This window comes from Rousettus aegyptiacus, unplaced genomic scaffold (assembly GCF_014176215.1).
Source record: "Rousettus aegyptiacus isolate mRouAeg1 unplaced genomic scaffold, mRouAeg1.p scaffold_m13_p_1, whole genome shotgun sequence".
NCBI lineage: Eukaryota > Metazoa > Chordata > Mammalia > Chiroptera > Pteropodidae > Rousettus > Rousettus aegyptiacus.
In genome coordinates this window covers 157,586,927-157,606,035 of record NW_023416284.1, presented here as the reverse complement: position 1 = coordinate 157,606,035, position 19,109 = coordinate 157,586,927, and the positions used below count along the sequence as shown (strand labels likewise).

Here is a 19,109-nt window from a genome sequence, read left to right as displayed (position 1 = left end):
TGTAATTTCACTATAGGAAGCCTATCTTCCAAATTGAAAACTCAGTGGTATCTTGATTTTAGATTTGATTGCATATTAATGGAAATACAATCACAATAATTTATTTGATATCTCTGTTCAAATTCCATTTTTACATTTCAGGGTCACTTAAACTGATCTTTATCCAGATGGTAAATGACATTTGAAGATGACATTTAAAGATGTCATTTAGTTTCTTTCCTGACATTTTCCATTTTATACTTATATATTTCAATTAATGGGGCCATTTATATTCAGCATGGTTCAACTCAGAAAAGCTTAAAATTAAAAATTCAAACTATTCTATATTCATCTGTTGGCTAGCTCACTTATTTCTAGTTCTTCTAACCAATTAATTATAGTGGCAAGTGGTTTATAAATTAACTACATTATTTTTCTTTCCTTCACAAAGTAAGTATTCTTACACTTGTATTGGGCCAATAACCTTGAATAATAGAAATAATTAGAACAATTGATTATTGTATTCAAGTACATAATGAGCTACTAATAATATGTAGGTATATGTTTGTATCCACTGCCTCCTTGCCCATGGAAGAAGGGATTTTCATGGAACTTTATAAAACAGTAGCCATCTATATGTATTTAGGAAGATCTGTTTTGTGGAATGTATGTCTTTTAAAGATAAAATACAGCTATTGGAATTCAGTTATTTAGAGGTATGGCTAGATTTAAATTAGAATAATTATGTTTTGAAATGATTTGGAAAGTAGTTATTCTATTTTTAATTCTACTAGTATTTAAGATTTTTTCTTGTAATACATGTACAATTCACAGTTTTTGCAATTACCGAGATCAAGAATGAAGCAAGGAATTAAGAATTCTTTTGGTAGTACAACCCCTTGATTTACTATCTTGTCTTTGTTATTTAATATGGGATTAAATAGCTAAGATTTTTAATATTAAATTATTCATTGTTATAGTACATAGTTTCAATTTAAAGAGTACCTTTTGCCTCATATGTAAATATATAGTCCTATAAACAATTCTATATATTCAAACAATTTCAATTTGTATTGTCAATAATTTTAAATAACTTCTGCATTTCTGAGACCTCAATTTTAAATAATCTTTAATCGATTATAATGCTTTCAACTTTTTTTCAGAAAAAGTTGTATATATTATATTTTTTGAGCCTTTGAATTTTTGAAAATAGCATTTGATTGACACAGGAATGGCAGAATGGAATTATTGAGTCAAAAATTTTTCTTCTCACATTATATATTTTATTCCATTAGCTTCTGGCATTTGTTTTTCAATGAAGTGTGAGATCAATCTGACTTTGATTTCTTTGTAGATCAAATTTATTTAGATGATAGATAGATAGATAGATAGATATTAATATTTTTCTTAACATTTTGTATCAGGGTCCTCCAGTAGGAAATAAATTTCACCCTAAATGAATCAATTACTTACAGTGGTGTGGGGGGGTTTAGGGAAAATATTCTTAATTTGGGCCAGTGAGGCATTCAGAGGAGATTAGCTATACTTGGAAACTGTCACCAGCTTTCGAAATGAAAACACTGCTGAGGAAATAGTGTTTCAGGAGCCAGTGAAAGCTGGAACTCTGGAGAAGGGTGCACCCAGTGGGAGCTGTCATTTGGAGAGGTCTTAGCTATTGCTACGGTGTTGAAAAAGCAAGGAAGTGAGGAGAAATATCCTGAACTATCCTTTCTTCTACCCTTCATCCTTTAGCATTTTTGCCAGGGCCTTCTATTGACCAAAAGCAACTAGAAGGCAACTGGTAGGGAAGGGGGCCTGGATAAAACACCTCATAGAGGTCAGCCTTCTGAAGCACACAACAGGGCAGAGGAGGTGCATTTCAGTAGATAAAGGAGAATAACCAGTTCAAAAATATTGCCAAGACTTATCTAGATGATGGTCCTTGTTTATAATATGTTCAGACTCATAGACTCTTTCATCTGAAATTTAACATTTTTTTATTATCTCAGAGTTTTCTTATAGTAGAGGCTTGATAATCACTACACACTACTTTTTCTTAGAATTTTCTTCACTTTGTACACTCATTACTGTCTTATCCTTTCGCTTTTTTTTTTTATCCTTTCCACCTGTGTCCTTGGATGATTTCTTAAGTTTACTCTCAATATCATTGAATTAATGTTCTGCCATGTTGTCTGTTGTGTTTTTTAAAGACTCCAGTGCAAAATTTAATTTTCATGTTGAATTTTAGCATCCTTGGTGAGTTTTCTTATTCCAAACAACAATCTATTCTTCAGAGCTTATAGTATCCTCTGTGAATTTCTATTTTTAATTCATAGTGGCCATATTTATTATCCCGTTAAGAATATAATATTTTCGAAAGCTGCCTTCTGCTTTTCAGAGTAAATAATTTTTGGACATATTTTTTAAAATTTTTTTCTCTCTCTTTAGCTGAATACTTCTTTTTAGTGACCCAAAACATTTGAAGAGCTTTATTGAGGTATAATTTACATACCATAAATTCATTTTTTTAAATATAATTTAATGGTTTTTTAGTAAATATATCATCATGCATCCATCTCCATTATATAATTTTAGAACATTTCTATCACCCCATAAAGATCCCTACCCACTTGAAGTTTCCTATTCTTACCAGTAACCTCAATCTGTTTTCCAAATCTATACCTTCGTATTTTCTGAATATTTCATACAATTGTAGTCTTAGAATATGTTAACTTTTGCATCTGACTTTTACTTCTCTAGTGTTTTTGAAGTTCATCCCAGCATGTATCAGTACTTTATTCCTTTTTATTTTCAGATAATATTTGATTATATGTGTATACTACATTTTGTTTTTCCTTTTGCCCATTGACGAACATCAGATTATTTTCCTTTTTTGTGAATAATGCTGCTATGAACATTCACATACAAGTTTTAGTGTGATCATATGTTTTCATTTCTCTCAGGTAGATATCAAAGGGTAGAATTTATGGTCATATAATGAATTTACGTTTGACTTTTTAATGAAACTGCCGAACTCTTTTCCAAAGCAGCTGTACCATTTTACTTTCTCACCAGCAGTTAATGGGGGTTCCAATTTATCAACATCCTGCCAACATTTATTGTCTTTTTTATTATAGTTATTCTATTGAGCATTAAATAGTATATCATTGTGGTTTAAACTTGTGTTTTCCTAAATTTGAACATTTTTCATGTGCTTATTTTTCATTTATTATCTTCTTTTATGCAATATTTTTTTAAATTTTTTGCTTTATTTTTAATTGGATTATTTTTCTACTTATTCTTGAGTTCTAATTTAAGCTATATATTCTGGATACAAGTCTTTAATCAGATGTCTGATTAGCAATATTCCTTCTGTGGCTTATCTTTTTACTTATTTTCTGGTGTCTTTTGAAGTGTAAATTTTTTAATTTTGATGTAGTCCAATTTATAAATTTTAAAAAATCATTTACACTTTTGGCATCATCTCTAAGAAATTGTTGCTTAACCTATAGGAAAATTCACTCTAATTTTTTTTTAAATGAGTTTTCTAGTTTTAGCTCTTACCATCAAGTCTACAATTCATTTCAAGTTAATTTACGGTGGATTAGGTGCTTAAATTTATCTTTTGCATATGGAGCTTCAATTATCTCCACACCATTTGTTGAAAAACTATTATTTCCCTATTGAAATGCCTCAGCCAATGCACTTTCATCTAATTCCGGCCTATCCATCTAAAGTCTGCTCCTGCTCCCTCAGGCCCACCAACTATGAGGAAAATTGAATCTTAGAATAATTTAAAGCAGCTCAGAGAAGAACATACTTGAGATGTGATCATTCTATTTTATTGTTTGGAGGGATTTATATAGAAGGTAAAATAGATTTATTCTTTGAATCACTTTTTAAGTGATTTTTAACTTTAAGTAGATTTGAAATCCAAAAAGAAATTACCATTTTCCCCAGAATAAAAAATTTAGATGCCTTTTATTTATTAGTATCTTCTCAAAATATCTTTCAAGGTTGTTTCTTGGAGTAAATAAATAAAGAATGACTTTCTTTTTTCTCTCACCTCCATTCTATTCTCTGATAAATTCTCACCTTCTCAATCAGTGGAAATTTGGAAAATCTAATCCTTAAATTATAGTAGAGAATTTTCTGAGTGCAGCTTCTTTAGAATTTGTCTTTAGAATCTTGTGAAATTAAAGATATTTTTCTTCCCCAACATAAGAAAACTCTAGGAACAGGACAAACAGAATTTGCTAAGACTAGGGGCAGAATTGACAGATATTAAGTGGAAACCTACATCAAGGGAACACTGTCAAGATGTATACATGCATCACTTCTTCCTGAAAAGGAAAAATAAAAGCTAAGTTCAAATAGAAGAAATACTTCAAAAATGTGTTGAGTCAGATTCTATAATAAGCTTGACTGTTGGAATGAATTTTATTAACTTTTAACTCATATTACACCTTTTGTGCTAATTGAACATCTACTTTTATTAAAAGAAGCATCTGCAATTTAGAACCAAAAGGTGTGCTTTTGTAATCATTTATTTAAAACTCAGTTTTATTTAAAATTTTTCTTGGAACTAAAATAGGCAGGAGGGAAATAGAAACAAGGAAAGTACCTTGTTTCATTTTTTTCTATTTTTGATAATTCCTTTCAACTCTTTCTCTTGAACTTTTGCATGCCTCTTTTGTTTTTCAGAAATTTAAATAAGGTATTTTGTTTCACAAATAACAACTGAGTTCATTAGCTTACTGTCTTTTTTGATCTCTATGGTGAAAAATACTTGGTAAATGTATCCACTTTTGCTGTGTAATAAACCATCCCAAAATTTAGTGGCTTAAAACAACAATCATTTATTTATAGAATTCTGTGGTCCTCTCTATGGTTTATTCTAGTCTCATTTGATCCCCACATATATTTTGTGGTCAGCTGGCAGTTAGTTGGGAGGCTCTGCTTCTGCAGTGCTTATTGGGCGGGATGATGGAAGCAACAGATGGGCAGAATTCTTCTCATCTACCCGCTATCCTAGACATGTCATAAGGGGCAGCATGTCTCCAAAAGAGGGTGAGCAGAAGTGTGCAAGATCTCTTGAGGGTTGAGTTAGAACTAGCATATCATTTCTCTTACCACATTTTACTGCCACCACATTTTGTTGGTCAAAGCAAATCGCAAGGCCAGCTCAGGTTGAAGAGGTATAGAAATAGACTCTTTCTTTTAATGGGGCATACTGCAAATGGACTGCCCACTGGGAGGGAAAATACAGCAGTTTCATAAACCATTTTACAATCGGAAGCTTTAATTAGTAGTAAGAGTCTTATGTCTAATGTATAATAGACACTGACTAGGGCCCAAAGCATAGGAGATACTCCTATGCTCATAATTTCCAGACTATTTTTTGTAAGCCCTTAGGGAATTCACATAGGAAGTAATTTAGCTGACACCACAATTATCACACAGATATTTCTCCAAAGCTAGGGAAAGTGAAAGAGTCAGGAGGAATGTCATTGACTTGGTTCCTCCCATGATTGAGGGTAAAGAAGAGGATACTTAGAAAGCAACTTGGAAAAGTGTTACCTGAGCTTGAGGGAAGGAAGATAGAAGCAGAGGCTCTGGGACTTGGAGGACCAGGGACAGAAGGCAAAGTGTGGGAGAGAAGCCCATGAATAGAAGCCATAAAGGCAGATAGTCCATCAAAAGATGTTGGTACCAGATATCTTTTACAAAATAATTTTGAGTTCCCAAATCTTAATTTGCAACCCTAGGGAAAATGGATTGCTAAAAATCAAGAAAAGTAGTAAAACAATGAAAAAATATCATATGTCTCATGTTAAATACTTTTTGGCTCATTCATTTTTTGCTCTGTAGTCTTTTGTTTAACAAGTTGAGACATTTTTATTTTTCCAAACTTTAAATGGAACTTCGAAGATGGTCTTTTATTTGTTTTAACCTTTTACCAACTTGTTAGGTTGGAATGTTTCAAAAGCAAACCTATGAAAGAAATAAAGTTGAAATAGCCATTTTCTCATTTATCTGTGATTGCCTAAGCAACTACTTTGTGCTGGGTGTATTTTTAAGAGCTGGAACTCTAACAGAGAACCATACAGAGAGCCTGTGCAAGTAGACTCATTCCAGAACAAGGAGACTGACATGAAACAAATACATAAGTCAGATGATGGGAGGAGCTATGGAGAAAAATGAAGCAGGGATAAGAAGACAAGGGATGTGTGGAGCAAGAGGAAAGAATATATTTGTTATTTTATATGAAGTTGTCTGGGAAGGTCTTATTAGGAATCCTGAAAGAGCTATGAGAATGGGTCATGAGAGTATATAAAGAACAGTGTTGCAGGCAGAGGAAAGGCCCCACATTTGAAGCATGCTTGGCATGTTTGAGGAACCACAAGGATGTTTGTGACAGTAGAGCAAGGAAAATGGGATGAGTGTGTTGGGAGATGAGGTCTGAGAGCTTGTTTGGGGTGGAGGTGGGGCTGACCACATAGAGCAGGGCGGTGGTTCTCAGAGCCAGCTGTACATTATACTAACCCTGGGAATTTTGGGGAAAAAATGCCTGGGCCCAACCCCAGGGTCTGTTTTAATTAGTATGGGCTGAAGCCTGGTCAAGTCTTTTAAAACATTATCGAGATAGATTCAGTGTGTCATTCAGGTCTCCTATGGCTAAGTAAAGCTTGTCTCTGACTCTGAGCAAGATGGAAAATGGCTGGAAGATTTTGCACAGAAGAATGACACAATTATCCTGATTATCCTGGCATGCCTCCTTCACCCACACTTCCCTTGGCTCCCAAGATCATGCTTTAGTATAAAGCTTCTTTCTTGCTCAACCTTTTTAGAGGAGAGGGTGGAGAATGTGGTCATCAGCAAGATCTCCAGGCACCCTCACCTGCCCTTCCTCTACCAAGCTTTCTAGTAGGTGTCAGGGATGTGAAAGAAAGGAAGGAAGAGGTCTTCTAGGGACAAGAGCCCCTCCTGTTCTCTTCCAAAAATGGGTTGGAATCTGTCTTAGTCTATTATGGCTGCTATAACAAAATACCACAGACTGGGTGGCTTATAAATAACAGAAACTTATTTCTCAACAGTTGTGAAAGCTGGAAGTCCAAGAACAGGATGCCAGAATGGCTAGGTGAAGGCCTTCTCCCAGGTGGCAGACTTATTATATCCTCACATGGTGGGAGAGGCTAGGGAGCTCTGTGGAGTCTCTTTTAAAAGGGCACTAATCCCATTTATGAGGGCTCCACCCTCATGACCTAAATATATCCCAAAGACCCCACCTCTTGATACCATCACATTGGCATTAGAATTTCAACATATGAGTTTTGGGGAGACTCAAACATTTGGACCATAGCAAAGCCAGAGTTTCTGCCTCTTTGCTTTTCCCTCCAGCCTTCAGTCGGAAAACCCCATGCTTCTCTCCCAGTGTTGTCCCGAAGTGATAAGTATTTACAGGATGACTGTAAGAACCAATGAGTGCATATATCTGCTGATCTCTGTGCTGAAAATACAAAAACACATTGCTCACATATAATATATGTAAACCAGTGCTTCCAGGCCCATGTAGCCAAGGCATGATAGTATGGAGAAAGGTATGCTCAGAAATGATATAACCCTGTACTCTTCTTCCTGTGGAATAAAGGTGTAATGTGGTTATTCGGAGCAAGAGCTCTGGAGCTGGATAACTAACTTACTTCCTGTTTCTAACACTTGCTATCTGAGTAATTTATATTTTGTGTGCTTCAGATAATGGTATCAAACTCATAATACTTCAAGGAATAGATGAATGGATACAAAATTATGTGCTTTAAAACATGCATGACACACAATAAATCCTAGATTAAATATAGTTATAGTTTCCTTCTTGATTTAATCACCATACCAATGGATCTCTTTAATTTTATCAAAAACATAGGAGACTTCCATACACATAATATATCTTTCAGTAGCATTTTTGACAGGTTCTTCTCTGTTGTTTAACTGTTGAAAACATAAAGATGCTGCTTATTAAAAAGTGGACCAAATTTGAGGAAGAAAGGCAGTCTCAAAACATTTTTAGAACACAAGCAAATCAATTATACGATTGTTGTGCAAGCATAATTTTTTGGCAAAACTCTCTAATTCCTGGCTTTCACGTGGATAAAAAGAACAGCAGCCTCTTTTGGACAAAGCTGAGGCTGGGAATGCAAAGAATTAAGATGTAAACAAGACACTTTTTTAGTGTATTTCTCTAGAGAACCAACTGAAGTGCCTACTTTGCAAAGATGAAAATCTGAGATTTAGTTCTAGCCCCCAAACTATGCCCCTTTCAGAGGTTTCTAGATTTAGTGGATGAAGGTCGGGCAAGATAACAAAGAGGGAAGTGAGGAAATTTTGTCCTCATAGGAAAGGGATTGTTTGGACTTACATTATTTCTCCAACTTTCTCTGACCAAAATGAATCATTCTTCTCTGTTTCATCAGAGTCAGAAATTTAATAAGAACTTACTGGAATATAAAAAGATGATTAAATATTTATTGAAAATTTAAATATGATAATTAAAAGTATTTCTAAGTGATATAAGCACCTTAAAGGCAGTATACTTTTATTTAAGGGAAAACCTTATTTCATATTTTTATATGAATTTGATGCCCCACCTGAGTGATATTTAAATACAAGTAAAATAGAAAATTCCTCTTAGGAAAGAATGGCCTACTTTCAGCATTTCTCCTACATTAATTTAGAGAGTTCATTTTAACATTGCCCATAGGATAAAGTCTAAATTTCTCAGCTACACAAGCTGATCTCAAACTTTTCAGTGTCTTCTGCCTTGTCTCTATATTGTCTCTATTTCAATTACTTATTTTCAAAAGTCAGTGACTTATAAGGCCCATTTATTCTCCAAGTCTTTGCTCCTGCTGTTTACTTGTTCTAATTTATTGAAATTTTGCACAGTCTTCAATAATAAGCTCTCTTGGATGATTTTCTGTGATTTCCTCAGATCTGGAATCATAGCGGCTTCTTTTCTCTCTCAGTCCTTTGTTTGTTCTTCATTTCATGCCCTTAGTTAATTCTGCCTTATATTTTAGCTAATTATCTGCTTCCTTTTTTATCACTGTAAACAGCTCTTTGTAGGGAAAGCAAAATATTTGTATGCCATACAGTATCATATACATGCTAGAACTCAACAAATATCTGTGGAATTAATGAAACACAAAGACTGGGGGGGGGGGAAAGTTCTCAGAACTGGAGTAGACTTTTTCTCGTTTTCTTTGCATATATCATTCCTTTACCTCATGGGCATTTTACATTACCACCATTATGTCTGTATTTCTTCCAGACTAGTCCGATTGTGGACTCTTCTTGCTTAAAACCCTTAATACTCCTAATTTACTTTAGAACAATAATTTGACCTTGGTGACATAAAATCCAAACTTTATTCAGTGTCTTTCAAGAGATGACTTATACCAGCAACAAATCTCACATCACTCCTCTCCTCATACTTTGTTACAGCCATACCAAATGTCTTTGTGTCCCAGAAACAGTCGTTCGACATGGAATGTTTCATTGTTTCGTTTCTCCCCTCTCCGTCTTCCATGGGCTAACTCTTCATCTACCAGATGCAAAATAACATGTTAACTTTTTTCTGAAAATCATTTTTAATTCCCCACACCTTCTCCAGCCCCAGATGGGAGTAAGTCTTTCTCCTTTGTGATCTAATAGATAAAAAAGATCAGAAAGGCTTGGGTCAGGACAGAATTCTGCTTCTTCCCAAGAACTGATTTTGGACCAGTGCCTCCCAAACTTTTTAAAGCATCAGAACTGCCCAGAGGGCTTGTTAAATCATAGCTCACTGGGCCCTAACTCCAGAGTTTCTGATCCAATAATTCTGGGATTAGTCCTGAAAATCTGCCTTTATAACAAGATACCAAGTGACACTGATGATATCTTGGGTATTGCACTTTGAGGACTCCTGCTTTGGATGATTTATTTAACTTCTCTAAGTTTTAGTTTACCATCAGCAAAGTGAGGCTAAATGGGGTGTTTTAAGAATTAGTCAAGATTATGTCTGTAAAGTGTTTGACATGAATTAGTACTCAATATAAGTTGATATTGTTTTTACATTATCATTGCTTTCATCACACTATAAATTGAAGACTGGACAGACCGTTTGCCAGGTGAACTAGGAACCCCACAGAGAGCAAAGACTATATTGGTTTTCTTATTGTTGTATCACAGGTACCTCATGAAGTGCATTAGTAAGCACTAAATAAACATATGATAGAATAAATTCACATTAAAAGCATTCGATAAGTAATAAATAAAATGAAGTTAGGTGCTTCTTTGTAGGTAGGATTCTCTAGTTCAGCTCACTATATTCTTGGTTTTCCTGGGACTGTTTTTGCTTAATGGTTCCTAAATTACTTTTGGTTATGGTGAATCAGTCCTCACAGCTTTTGTTTCTTAGGAGATTATATAAGCAACATAGAGAACATCTTTCTGTAAGAACTAGAAATAACCACATGGACTATTCGTGTGGCTTTATATTTTCAGTTTCATACTGAATGAAAACAGTTGCAGCAATGTATTCCTCTGCCTTCCGTGTCTGAACATATGTCTGCATGTAACACTGGATTTGGGTTAGAAATTGAAGTGAAGAATTTAATTTGTAGTTCTTCCTAAATTCATGATGTCTACTCTTTTGAGAAGCCTTTCCTGATTGTACTATCAGTCTCTACTCGGCCTCCTCCTTGACCTCAGAATTTTGTATTTTATATTCACTCATTAGTTCAGCAATTTTTTTTCACTGTCTGACATGTGGCAAATATTATTCTCATGATGGTGATGCCATAGTGAGACTAAGTCCTTGCTTCACGAAACCTAAAGTAAAGCATGGTGTTTACCAACTTGTACTGTAATCGTTTGCTTCCCTGTCTCCCATGCTAAATTGAAGACTTTCTAATGGTAGGTATATTATCTGATGGATCTTTAGGTCTCCAGCTCAATGTCTAGTATCTGATAGATATTCATACATATATAGATTATTATTGATAGAGAGAAAGACCCTCTTTGTTACATTGGTACTTAGAAAGATATTGCTAGTTCATGAAATGATTTGGCACTAGATATATATTATCTGACCTACAAAGGGTTACTTGTTTGAATTTCAATTAGGGCCAAACAGAAAAACGTGAAAGATTTTATATAACAATCCAGGTTTCCAGCCTCTCTTTTTGAAAAAGGCCTCATTTCTGTGCTGTGCCAACCTGCTGAAGCGAATTCCTCTTCTGCCTGCTCCTTTACATGGTGTGTGCCTTCTTCATGTCATTACAACCTCTACTACTCTCTGTGGTATTACACAGGTTGTATGTGTATATATGTGTTGTGTGTTTTTGCATGGATGTGTGGTGAGGAAAGAAATTCTTCAAATTCTACATAAATCCACTTAAAGTTTGTCTTTATAGCTTATAACAACCTAACCCCAATTGGAAATAGTACTTTATTTCTGCTTTTTTTCTTTAGTGATATAGAACACTAACAAGGTTTTGCTTTCATTTAAAATATATAGCATATTGAGTAACAATCTAAATTTTGTCCGAGTTGTTTTTCTGCATTTTCACAGTGTGTTCCTTGTAGTTCTCAATTAATTAGATAATTGCCAGCTTTTCTTTTACTGTGATGAGTATCCCAGTCCAAAGTAAAAACATACCTAAATCTATCTGTTTTTTTTTTTCTTCCCCCTCCTTAATGATTATTGAACTAACACTTTTCATTTGGCTTGGTTTTGTCATGTGAGATTAGGACACTTAAAAACATATAAGTGACTTAAAATTATAGTTTACTAAACTAAATATATTCATGATTTGTTTCAGCTATCCTTAAAAAGAAGAGGAAGCAAAGATTTGCCAAAATCTGAAAAAAAGGCTCAACAGACTCCCACAGAGGTAGGTATTAAAATTCAACTAGTACAGCAAGCACTTCTGAATGTTTATAATAAGCTACTTCCGTAAGAAGACTTAATAGCCAGACACACTCCTATAAAACAAAGTTAAATTGTGCATGTTGATTATGTAGCTATATATGTGGGCAGTATAAAACATTCAGTATCTTTGATTACAAAGCTAGGACTAACATCCCTATTATTATTGCATTTACATTGAAAGCACACAGCAAAATAGCATTGCTTTATCTGTTCTCATGTTCGAGAACTGTACCCATAGTGCTAATCTTGTTCACTCGTAATTAATAAGGTCAATAGAATGGCCATTCCTATAGTATCAGGAATGAGTAAAGAAAGGAATGTGGTAGGCAGAGACAGTGGAGGGGAGAGGGGCTCGTGATGGCTTTAGAGTCCTAGGCTGAAGTAAGCCTCAGTACCCGTGACTGAGGAAACAAAAGAAAGGCAACAAAGGAATAAAAATAAAACTTATAAGTCGCATTCAACATGGGCTTATTAAGAACCTTAGAAACAGCCACTGTAAAGACTAGTTCTGGTATTGGGGTGAGCAGAAGGTGCTGATGGACATAATGAAGGAAATTTTAAAACAGAAGAGGAAATATTTGGGTGCAGAAGTGACATTATGGCTCTCCAAAAACATTTGGCTAGATATCGACTTTTAAATTTGTTAGTTGGAATCTATAGTAATATAGTATGCTTTAAAAAAAAATTCTTACAAGGGTTTTTCTCATTAGTAATTTTAACTAAGGCAGTATATAAGTATACAAAATTTGAAAAAGTTGAACTCAATTATTTTTTTAAAGCAAAACTTATTAAATGTTTATTTTCTCTTTTGTTCTCTCCCTACTCTGTTCTTGGTTTATTTTCCTCCTGGTATTTGCATTTATAGGCCAGAGTCTCCTACCAAGATCATTACTCCTTTTTGTACCATTGTTTTCATTTTCCTAATAAATTCAAATGTGCTCTGTCACTACAGCTTTCCTATTCTGTCTGTCCCATAACTTTAGCTACCTCACTCTAAATATTTTGCTGTGGGTCCTTTCACATGTTGCTATGCATCTTCTTTCCCATCTTATTTAGGAAAAAATTGCTATATGCTTGTTCTACAACATTAAGTCGGCTTTAGTCAGTTTATATTTAAAAAATTCACATTTGTTCTATTCTCTTACTACCCACATTAACCTTATTCTTTTCAACAAAATTCTCTACTCCAGGACTTTCTAACTCTTTGCTCCTGGCTCTATGGACCCCGCCCACACTATGTGCATGTGGGCACCTATCTGAAAAAGACATCCACAGCTTTCATTACATCCACAGTTTCACGGTGGGACCTGGGACCGTACAACAGTTGGTATTTGCAATCCATCAGTTGTTATTTCATGGGCACAAACATCCTGGGAAATTTATAAGTATGCTTTTGTGGCCTTTGAAGTCTCTATTATCTTTTCTAATTCATTTATTTTTCAAGGTTAATACCTATCTTATTTTCAAAAGCCTACCCCAGCAGATTGATCTGGATTGGCCCTGGTGGGAGATCTGAATTATAAAGTAGTCCATAGATGATTCTATTGTTTGGTCAAGGCTGAAGACCATTGATTCACATAATTCGTCTCCTGTACTTAGCCAGGGCATATTGTAGTCAGGGACCACTTATTCACCTTTGACTTGTCAGTATTTAGTGTCTGGCACTCTGCAACATTCTCAGTACACACTTCTGAAAACAACTCCCATATCTCCGATTTCATTTGGCTCAGTCTACTATTGTTTGTATAGCTTTGTATTTCATTTGTTAATTTGCTTCAGCTTCTTTGATGTATTTCTTCCATGTTCCTCTAGCAGCATAGTGACTTTATGTACTGAGAAATGTATCGCATAGCAATTAAGAATAGTAACTTAAGGGACAGGTTGCGTGGATGGAAATCTCTGCCACATAAGCTCTATGGCCTTAAACAAGTTATTTATTCTTTCTAGGCTTCTGTTTTCTCATCTATAAAATGGGGGTCATAATAGATGGTTGTCGCACAGATTAAATGAGTTAAAATACGCAATTTTGTAGAGTGCAGTTTAGCTTCTTGTAGTGGCTAAGCCAAAGCGAGGCTCACCCCATGTCTTTTGATCCTTCATCATCTTTATGTTCCCCCTCTTCATACGTCATTTGTATCTTCTTAACAGTGAGTCTTTAAGGTACACAAAATTAAGAGACAGCTTGCTTCCCATCTCAAAACAGTATAATGTTTCTTGGCTAGCATTTATTGTGAAAGTAAAAGCAAGCATTCAGTCACTATTGATGAGGCACTTTCCATATAATCTCTTATTTAATGATTTCAACATTTATATATGGTATTTAAATGCCTAGTTCTAAATGCAGCCTACAGTAGTTACAGGATGAGGATGCAAGACATATTGGCATAGATGGTTCTTAAACTCTTGGCATTGTAGAAACTATCATACTTTATGTCTTGAAAAGATTCTCTCTTAAATAAATAAAATAATGACGATGCCTATCATTCTCCTTCCTGCTAACAATTTTGTTACACGTGCTATATGTTCAAATCTTAAAATAATTTTTATGTTTTCATTTGGTTGGGCAGAAGAGCTTATATATACACAAATCAGATATCCTTCTTTTTTATATTTGCTTAATATAGCCCAGTCAAGTGTTATTCTGCTCCAATCTGTGACTCATGTCACACCCTCTGCTGTTTTGGTTAGATTCAAACTGTAGCATTATACCTTTTTTTTTCTTTTTTTTTTTTATTAGCAAATAAATGCCTTGCCTTCTAGTCAAAGACTTCTACCATACATGTAGCCCAACCTAGCTTCCCAGTCTCACCTACTCTTCCTTCTCAACAAAACTCAGCCCATGGAAAAACATGTTTGATATGCATATTGTTGGTCACTTTTCCATTCAAACTTTTCTATTCTATTGTAATTCTTGGCTTACATGACCTTTGATTCTCATCTTCTTCCCTGCCCCCAAACCTTTAACTATTTCTTATCTGTCTTCCTTTTGTTTTCATCTCCTCTTGGGTTGCCTCTGAAACCATTGCAATAGCTTCATCCACCACCTCTATGCATTGCATTCTCATGTCCTCCCCTCTGGACCTGAGCTCTCTACAGGCCCAGAAGTGTAATCTTCATAGTCTTCCACATGGCTGTTTCCACTAGATATCCCTCTACTGATATACCTCAAAGATAGCATTTTAACCTATTTAAACCCATATTCTTTATGAGTTTAAAACCCATATAAAACCTGCTCCTCTTTGTTCATTCTCTATCTCTGTTATTGGTAGAATAATCCATGAAGATACCTAAAGTCAAAACATCATCGTTATCTTTGATTCTTCTGCTGATATGATATTAAACATTGAAAATGTCCTTGGTTTCATCTTCACTGAATTAGTTGGAGGATCCCAACGCATAGTCTCTTATAGGACAACTTCTGTGTACCTTGAGAAATGGATTCTCCCATCAAATCTTTCTGTGATATAAATTCTTATCCTTCTCACTATGCTCCTGAGATTTTCTCCTCTCTCTGTGCTTCTCTCCTTTCTTCTAAACTCGTTCTAGACAAAAGTATACAAGTCAACACATCTGATTTCTTTTATTTCACCATCATTCTACTTTTCTTCTCTTGAATTTTTCTAGAGGTAACATGCGTAATGAAAAGAATATGAGTTTTGGAATCAGCCTGAATACAGATGTGCTCTGTTAATTATTAACTTGTGCTCTATCATGTTAATAAATATCTCTGAACCTCAGCTGCCGTATCTGTAAAGTGGACATAGTATCACCTTCCTCACAGGACTTATGTGAGGATGTAATGATGTAAGGAATGTTGATGTTCAGGTTCTGTACACCCAGCAGCTCTCAAACCCTTCCTACTCATTTTCATTAGGAGATGGGAGGAAAGGAGACCTGTGCCCTGCTCTCCACCTTCTTCTGTCTCAAAGTCTCTGGGTCATATTTGCTGAGCATCTCTGGCAGCAGCTCATTATTCTTCTACCTTCCCCATCAGTGGCTGCTACATCTTTGCCAGAAGTCATCTCCAAAACAACTGACTCAATGCTGGAAAAGGAAGGCACTTTTATTCGTATTTTAAAAATGAGGAATCTAAAGTCCACAGAAATTACATGGTTGGTCCAAAGTACATACTTAAAAAAGAATTTGGAGAAATTATCCTTGGGAAATATGTCCTTGGACATAATAAGGTGCTTTTATATTAGCTCTCAGAGAAAAAGTTGATCTCCATTTATCTGTTTGTACTTTTCAATTTAGTTAATGATTACGGTTTGAAAGTTGTCCTAAGAATATATGAGAAGACCTTCTATAGGGTCCACTCCATCATCCTTTTATCAGGCAGAAGCAACTCTCTATTTCTTCCTATTCTAAGAGTAATCTAGATGGAACCTACATATATCTCCTTGGATGGGCCATTCCAGCATTAAACTTTATCTACTTTAAAAACCTTTAAAAACAATTCTTCCTTGAATGAAGATGGAGGGCAATGACTTTCTGTGTGGCACAGTGACTTTCTTAGTGTCAGGCAGAACTGAATTCAGATTTCACCTTTGTCCTTTGCCACTTATCAGCTGTGTAACCTTGAACAAGTTACCGAACATTTTTAAAGCGGACATTTTAATACTTACTCATAAGTTTACTCTGAACATTAAATTAGGTCCTATGTGTAAAGAATTTCACAGAATCTGGCTATGAGTCAGTGTTCAATCCACGGCAGTGAGTGCATACTAACCACATGTTCCTTCCAGGGAATTACAGTCAGGGGAATTCAAACCACACAAACAAACAAAACACATGTTGTTGAATGATAGCCAAATAGTTGTGTGCAGTTACAACATATAATAATCTCTGAATAGTGATGACCACTTTTTTTTTCTTTTCTCATTTTATTTCCGGCTTGTAATATTGTCCTAATTTTTATTTGTCAAAGAATTTAAATGATTTGGAGAAGATATAAAACATCTACTTCTCTTTCTCCCTCTCTCTCATTAAATCTTAATTACAAGAAAAGGAAATAATTTGTGCAGGTGTCCTCGTTCAGTTGTTTTCTTGATTTACATAAAAATTATCTCCTGTCCTCTTCCCCTCTTTTCCCAAATAAGGAGGACAACGAAGATCTGAAATGCCAGCTGCAGTTCGTGAAGGAAGAAGCTGCTTTGATGCGAAAGAAAATGGCCAAGATTGATAAAGAAAAGGACAGATTCGAACACGAGCTCCAGAAGTACAGATCCTTTTACGGGGATCTGGACAGTCCTTTGCCCAAAGGGGAAGCTGGGGGGCCTCCCAGCACAAGGGAAGCTGAGCTCAAGCTACGGCTGAGGCTGGTGGAGGAAGAAGCCAACATTCTAGGCAGGAAAATCGTGGAACTGGAGGTGGAGAACAGAGGCCTGAAAGCGGAACTGGACGACCTGAGGGGCGATGACTTCAACGGCTCCGCCAACCCCCTCATGAGGGAGCAGAGCGAATCCTTGTCGGAGCTGCGGCAGCACCTGCAGCTGGTGGAAGATGAGACGGAGCTGCTGCGGAGGAACGTGGCGGACCTGGAGGAGCAGAACAAGCGCATCACCGCGGAGCTCAACAAGTACAAGTACAAGTCCGGCGGCCACGAGAGCGCGCGGCACCACGACAGCGCTAAGACCGAGGCGCTGCAGGAGGAGCTGAAGGCGGCGCGCCTGCAGATCAACGAACTGAGCGGCAAGGTCATGCAGCTGCAGTACGAGAACCGCGTGCTCATGTCCAACATGCAGCGCTACGACCTGGCCTCGCACCTGGGCATCCGCGGCAGCCCTCGCGACAGCGACGCCGAGAGTGACGCCGGCAAGAAGGAGAGCGACGACGACTCGCGGCCGCCGCACCGCAAGCGCGAAGGGCCCATCGGAGGCGAGAGCGACTCGGAGGAGGTGCGCAACATCCGCTGCCTCACGCCCACCCGCTCCTTCTACCCTGCGCCTGGGCCCTGGCCCAAGAGCTTCTCCGACCGCCAGCAGATGAAGGACATCCGCTCGGAAGCCGAGCGCCTGGGCAAGACTATCGACCGGCTCATCGCCGACACGAGCACCATCATCACCGAGGCGCGCATCTACGTGGCCAACGGGGACCTGTTCGGACTCATGGACGAGGAGGACGACGGCAGCCGCATCCGCGAACACGAGCTGCTCTACCGCATCAACGCGCAGATGAAGGCCTTCCGCAAGGAGCTGCAGACCTTCATCGACCGCCTCGAGGTGCCCAAGTCCGCGGACGACCGCGGCGCCGAGGAGCCCATATCCGTGAGTCAGGTACAGTTTTGCCTATTGCGAGCCACGGTGATGGCGAGGCTGGCCCGCGGAGCTGAGGTCCCTTGTGGGGCGTCTCCGCGCACCGACTTCCACGCTCGGCTTTAGGGACGTCAAAGCTTAGAGCCTCACTGGACTGGAAGCCCCACGGAGCACCTCTTCTCTCTCACTGTCCTTCAGGCCTGAAGTTTTTGTCACTCAATCACTTAATAGTTATCTCCCCTCTTTCTTTTTTAAACAGAAATTTACCCCCTCGCCCTAGTTTTTGTGTAAAGATTAAAGGATTTCTAAGATTAATTATTATTTTAGGTCAACATTTTCAGCATTACCTGACTGATTCTAATAGATCGAGCTGCAAGAAGATCCCAAACAGGAATCTTCAATTGTTGATTTGTGATTTTCGAGCTAAGACTCGAGTTTAACATAATTTTAAATATGAAACCAGCAGTAAAGAGAGATGATATCGTATCTAGAGCTTATCAAAAGGAATAAATGGAAGCCATTGCTTTACCACAAATTGAAGTAACATGATTATTATTTCTAGAAAATCTCTCTATCAGCTTTGTAGTGGAGACTCTCAAGACTACTGAGCGTTATACTTTAGCTTTAAGGCAATACTAATTTGGAGAAGTAGTAATAATTATTCCAAAATAGGGAAAACCAGCATTTTTCCTTCATCCTAATTTGTAGAGGCACACCCGATGAATTGGACTGACCTGCTCTAGCCAGGTATGGTGGCCAAAGACCAATGCATTTTTATCAAGAGTTAATCACCTAATAGATAATTTGTAAAATGAAACAGCGCTACCCTTTCTGGCAAGCCTGGTGTCCTATATCCATTGGAGAACCTGTGGAAGTACAACAGCATGCATGGCTTTTAAAGACAC

At 36.9% G+C, this 19,109-nt stretch overlaps 2 protein-coding genes and 1 long non-coding RNA gene across 5 annotated transcripts in view; 2 read left to right on the top strand and 1 right to left on the bottom strand.

The window, feature by feature from the left end:
• LOC118602968 overlaps positions 1-19,109 on the bottom strand; it is an 83,949-nt gene that overhangs the window by 5,205 nt on the left and 59,635 nt on the right. The gene's annotated exons all lie outside the window — the stretch shown is intronic.
• The window catches only part of SOGA3 (SOGA family member 3), a 58,736-nt gene that overhangs the window by 15,624 nt on the left and 24,003 nt on the right, over positions 1-19,109 (top strand). For both annotated transcript variants that reach the window (XM_016157129.2, XM_016157130.2), the window contains 2 exons: positions 11,841-11,912; positions 17,050-18,225. In XM_016157129.2, coding sequence (XP_016012615.2) covers positions 11,841-11,912; positions 17,050-18,225 — 1,248 coding nt within the window. The remainder of the gene's footprint in view (positions 1-11,840; positions 11,913-17,049; positions 18,226-19,109) is intronic.
• Positions 17,804-19,109, top strand: part of KIAA0408 (KIAA0408 ortholog) — a 30,271-nt gene continuing 28,965 nt past the window's right edge. Inside the window, exon 1 of one of the 2 annotated variants that reach the window (XM_016157132.2) lies at positions 17,804-18,216. The gene's annotated coding sequence lies outside the window, so the exon portion shown is untranslated. Of the gene's footprint in view, positions 18,226-19,109 lie in introns of both variants that reach the window. The other variant, XM_016157131.2, reaches the window with a different exon arrangement.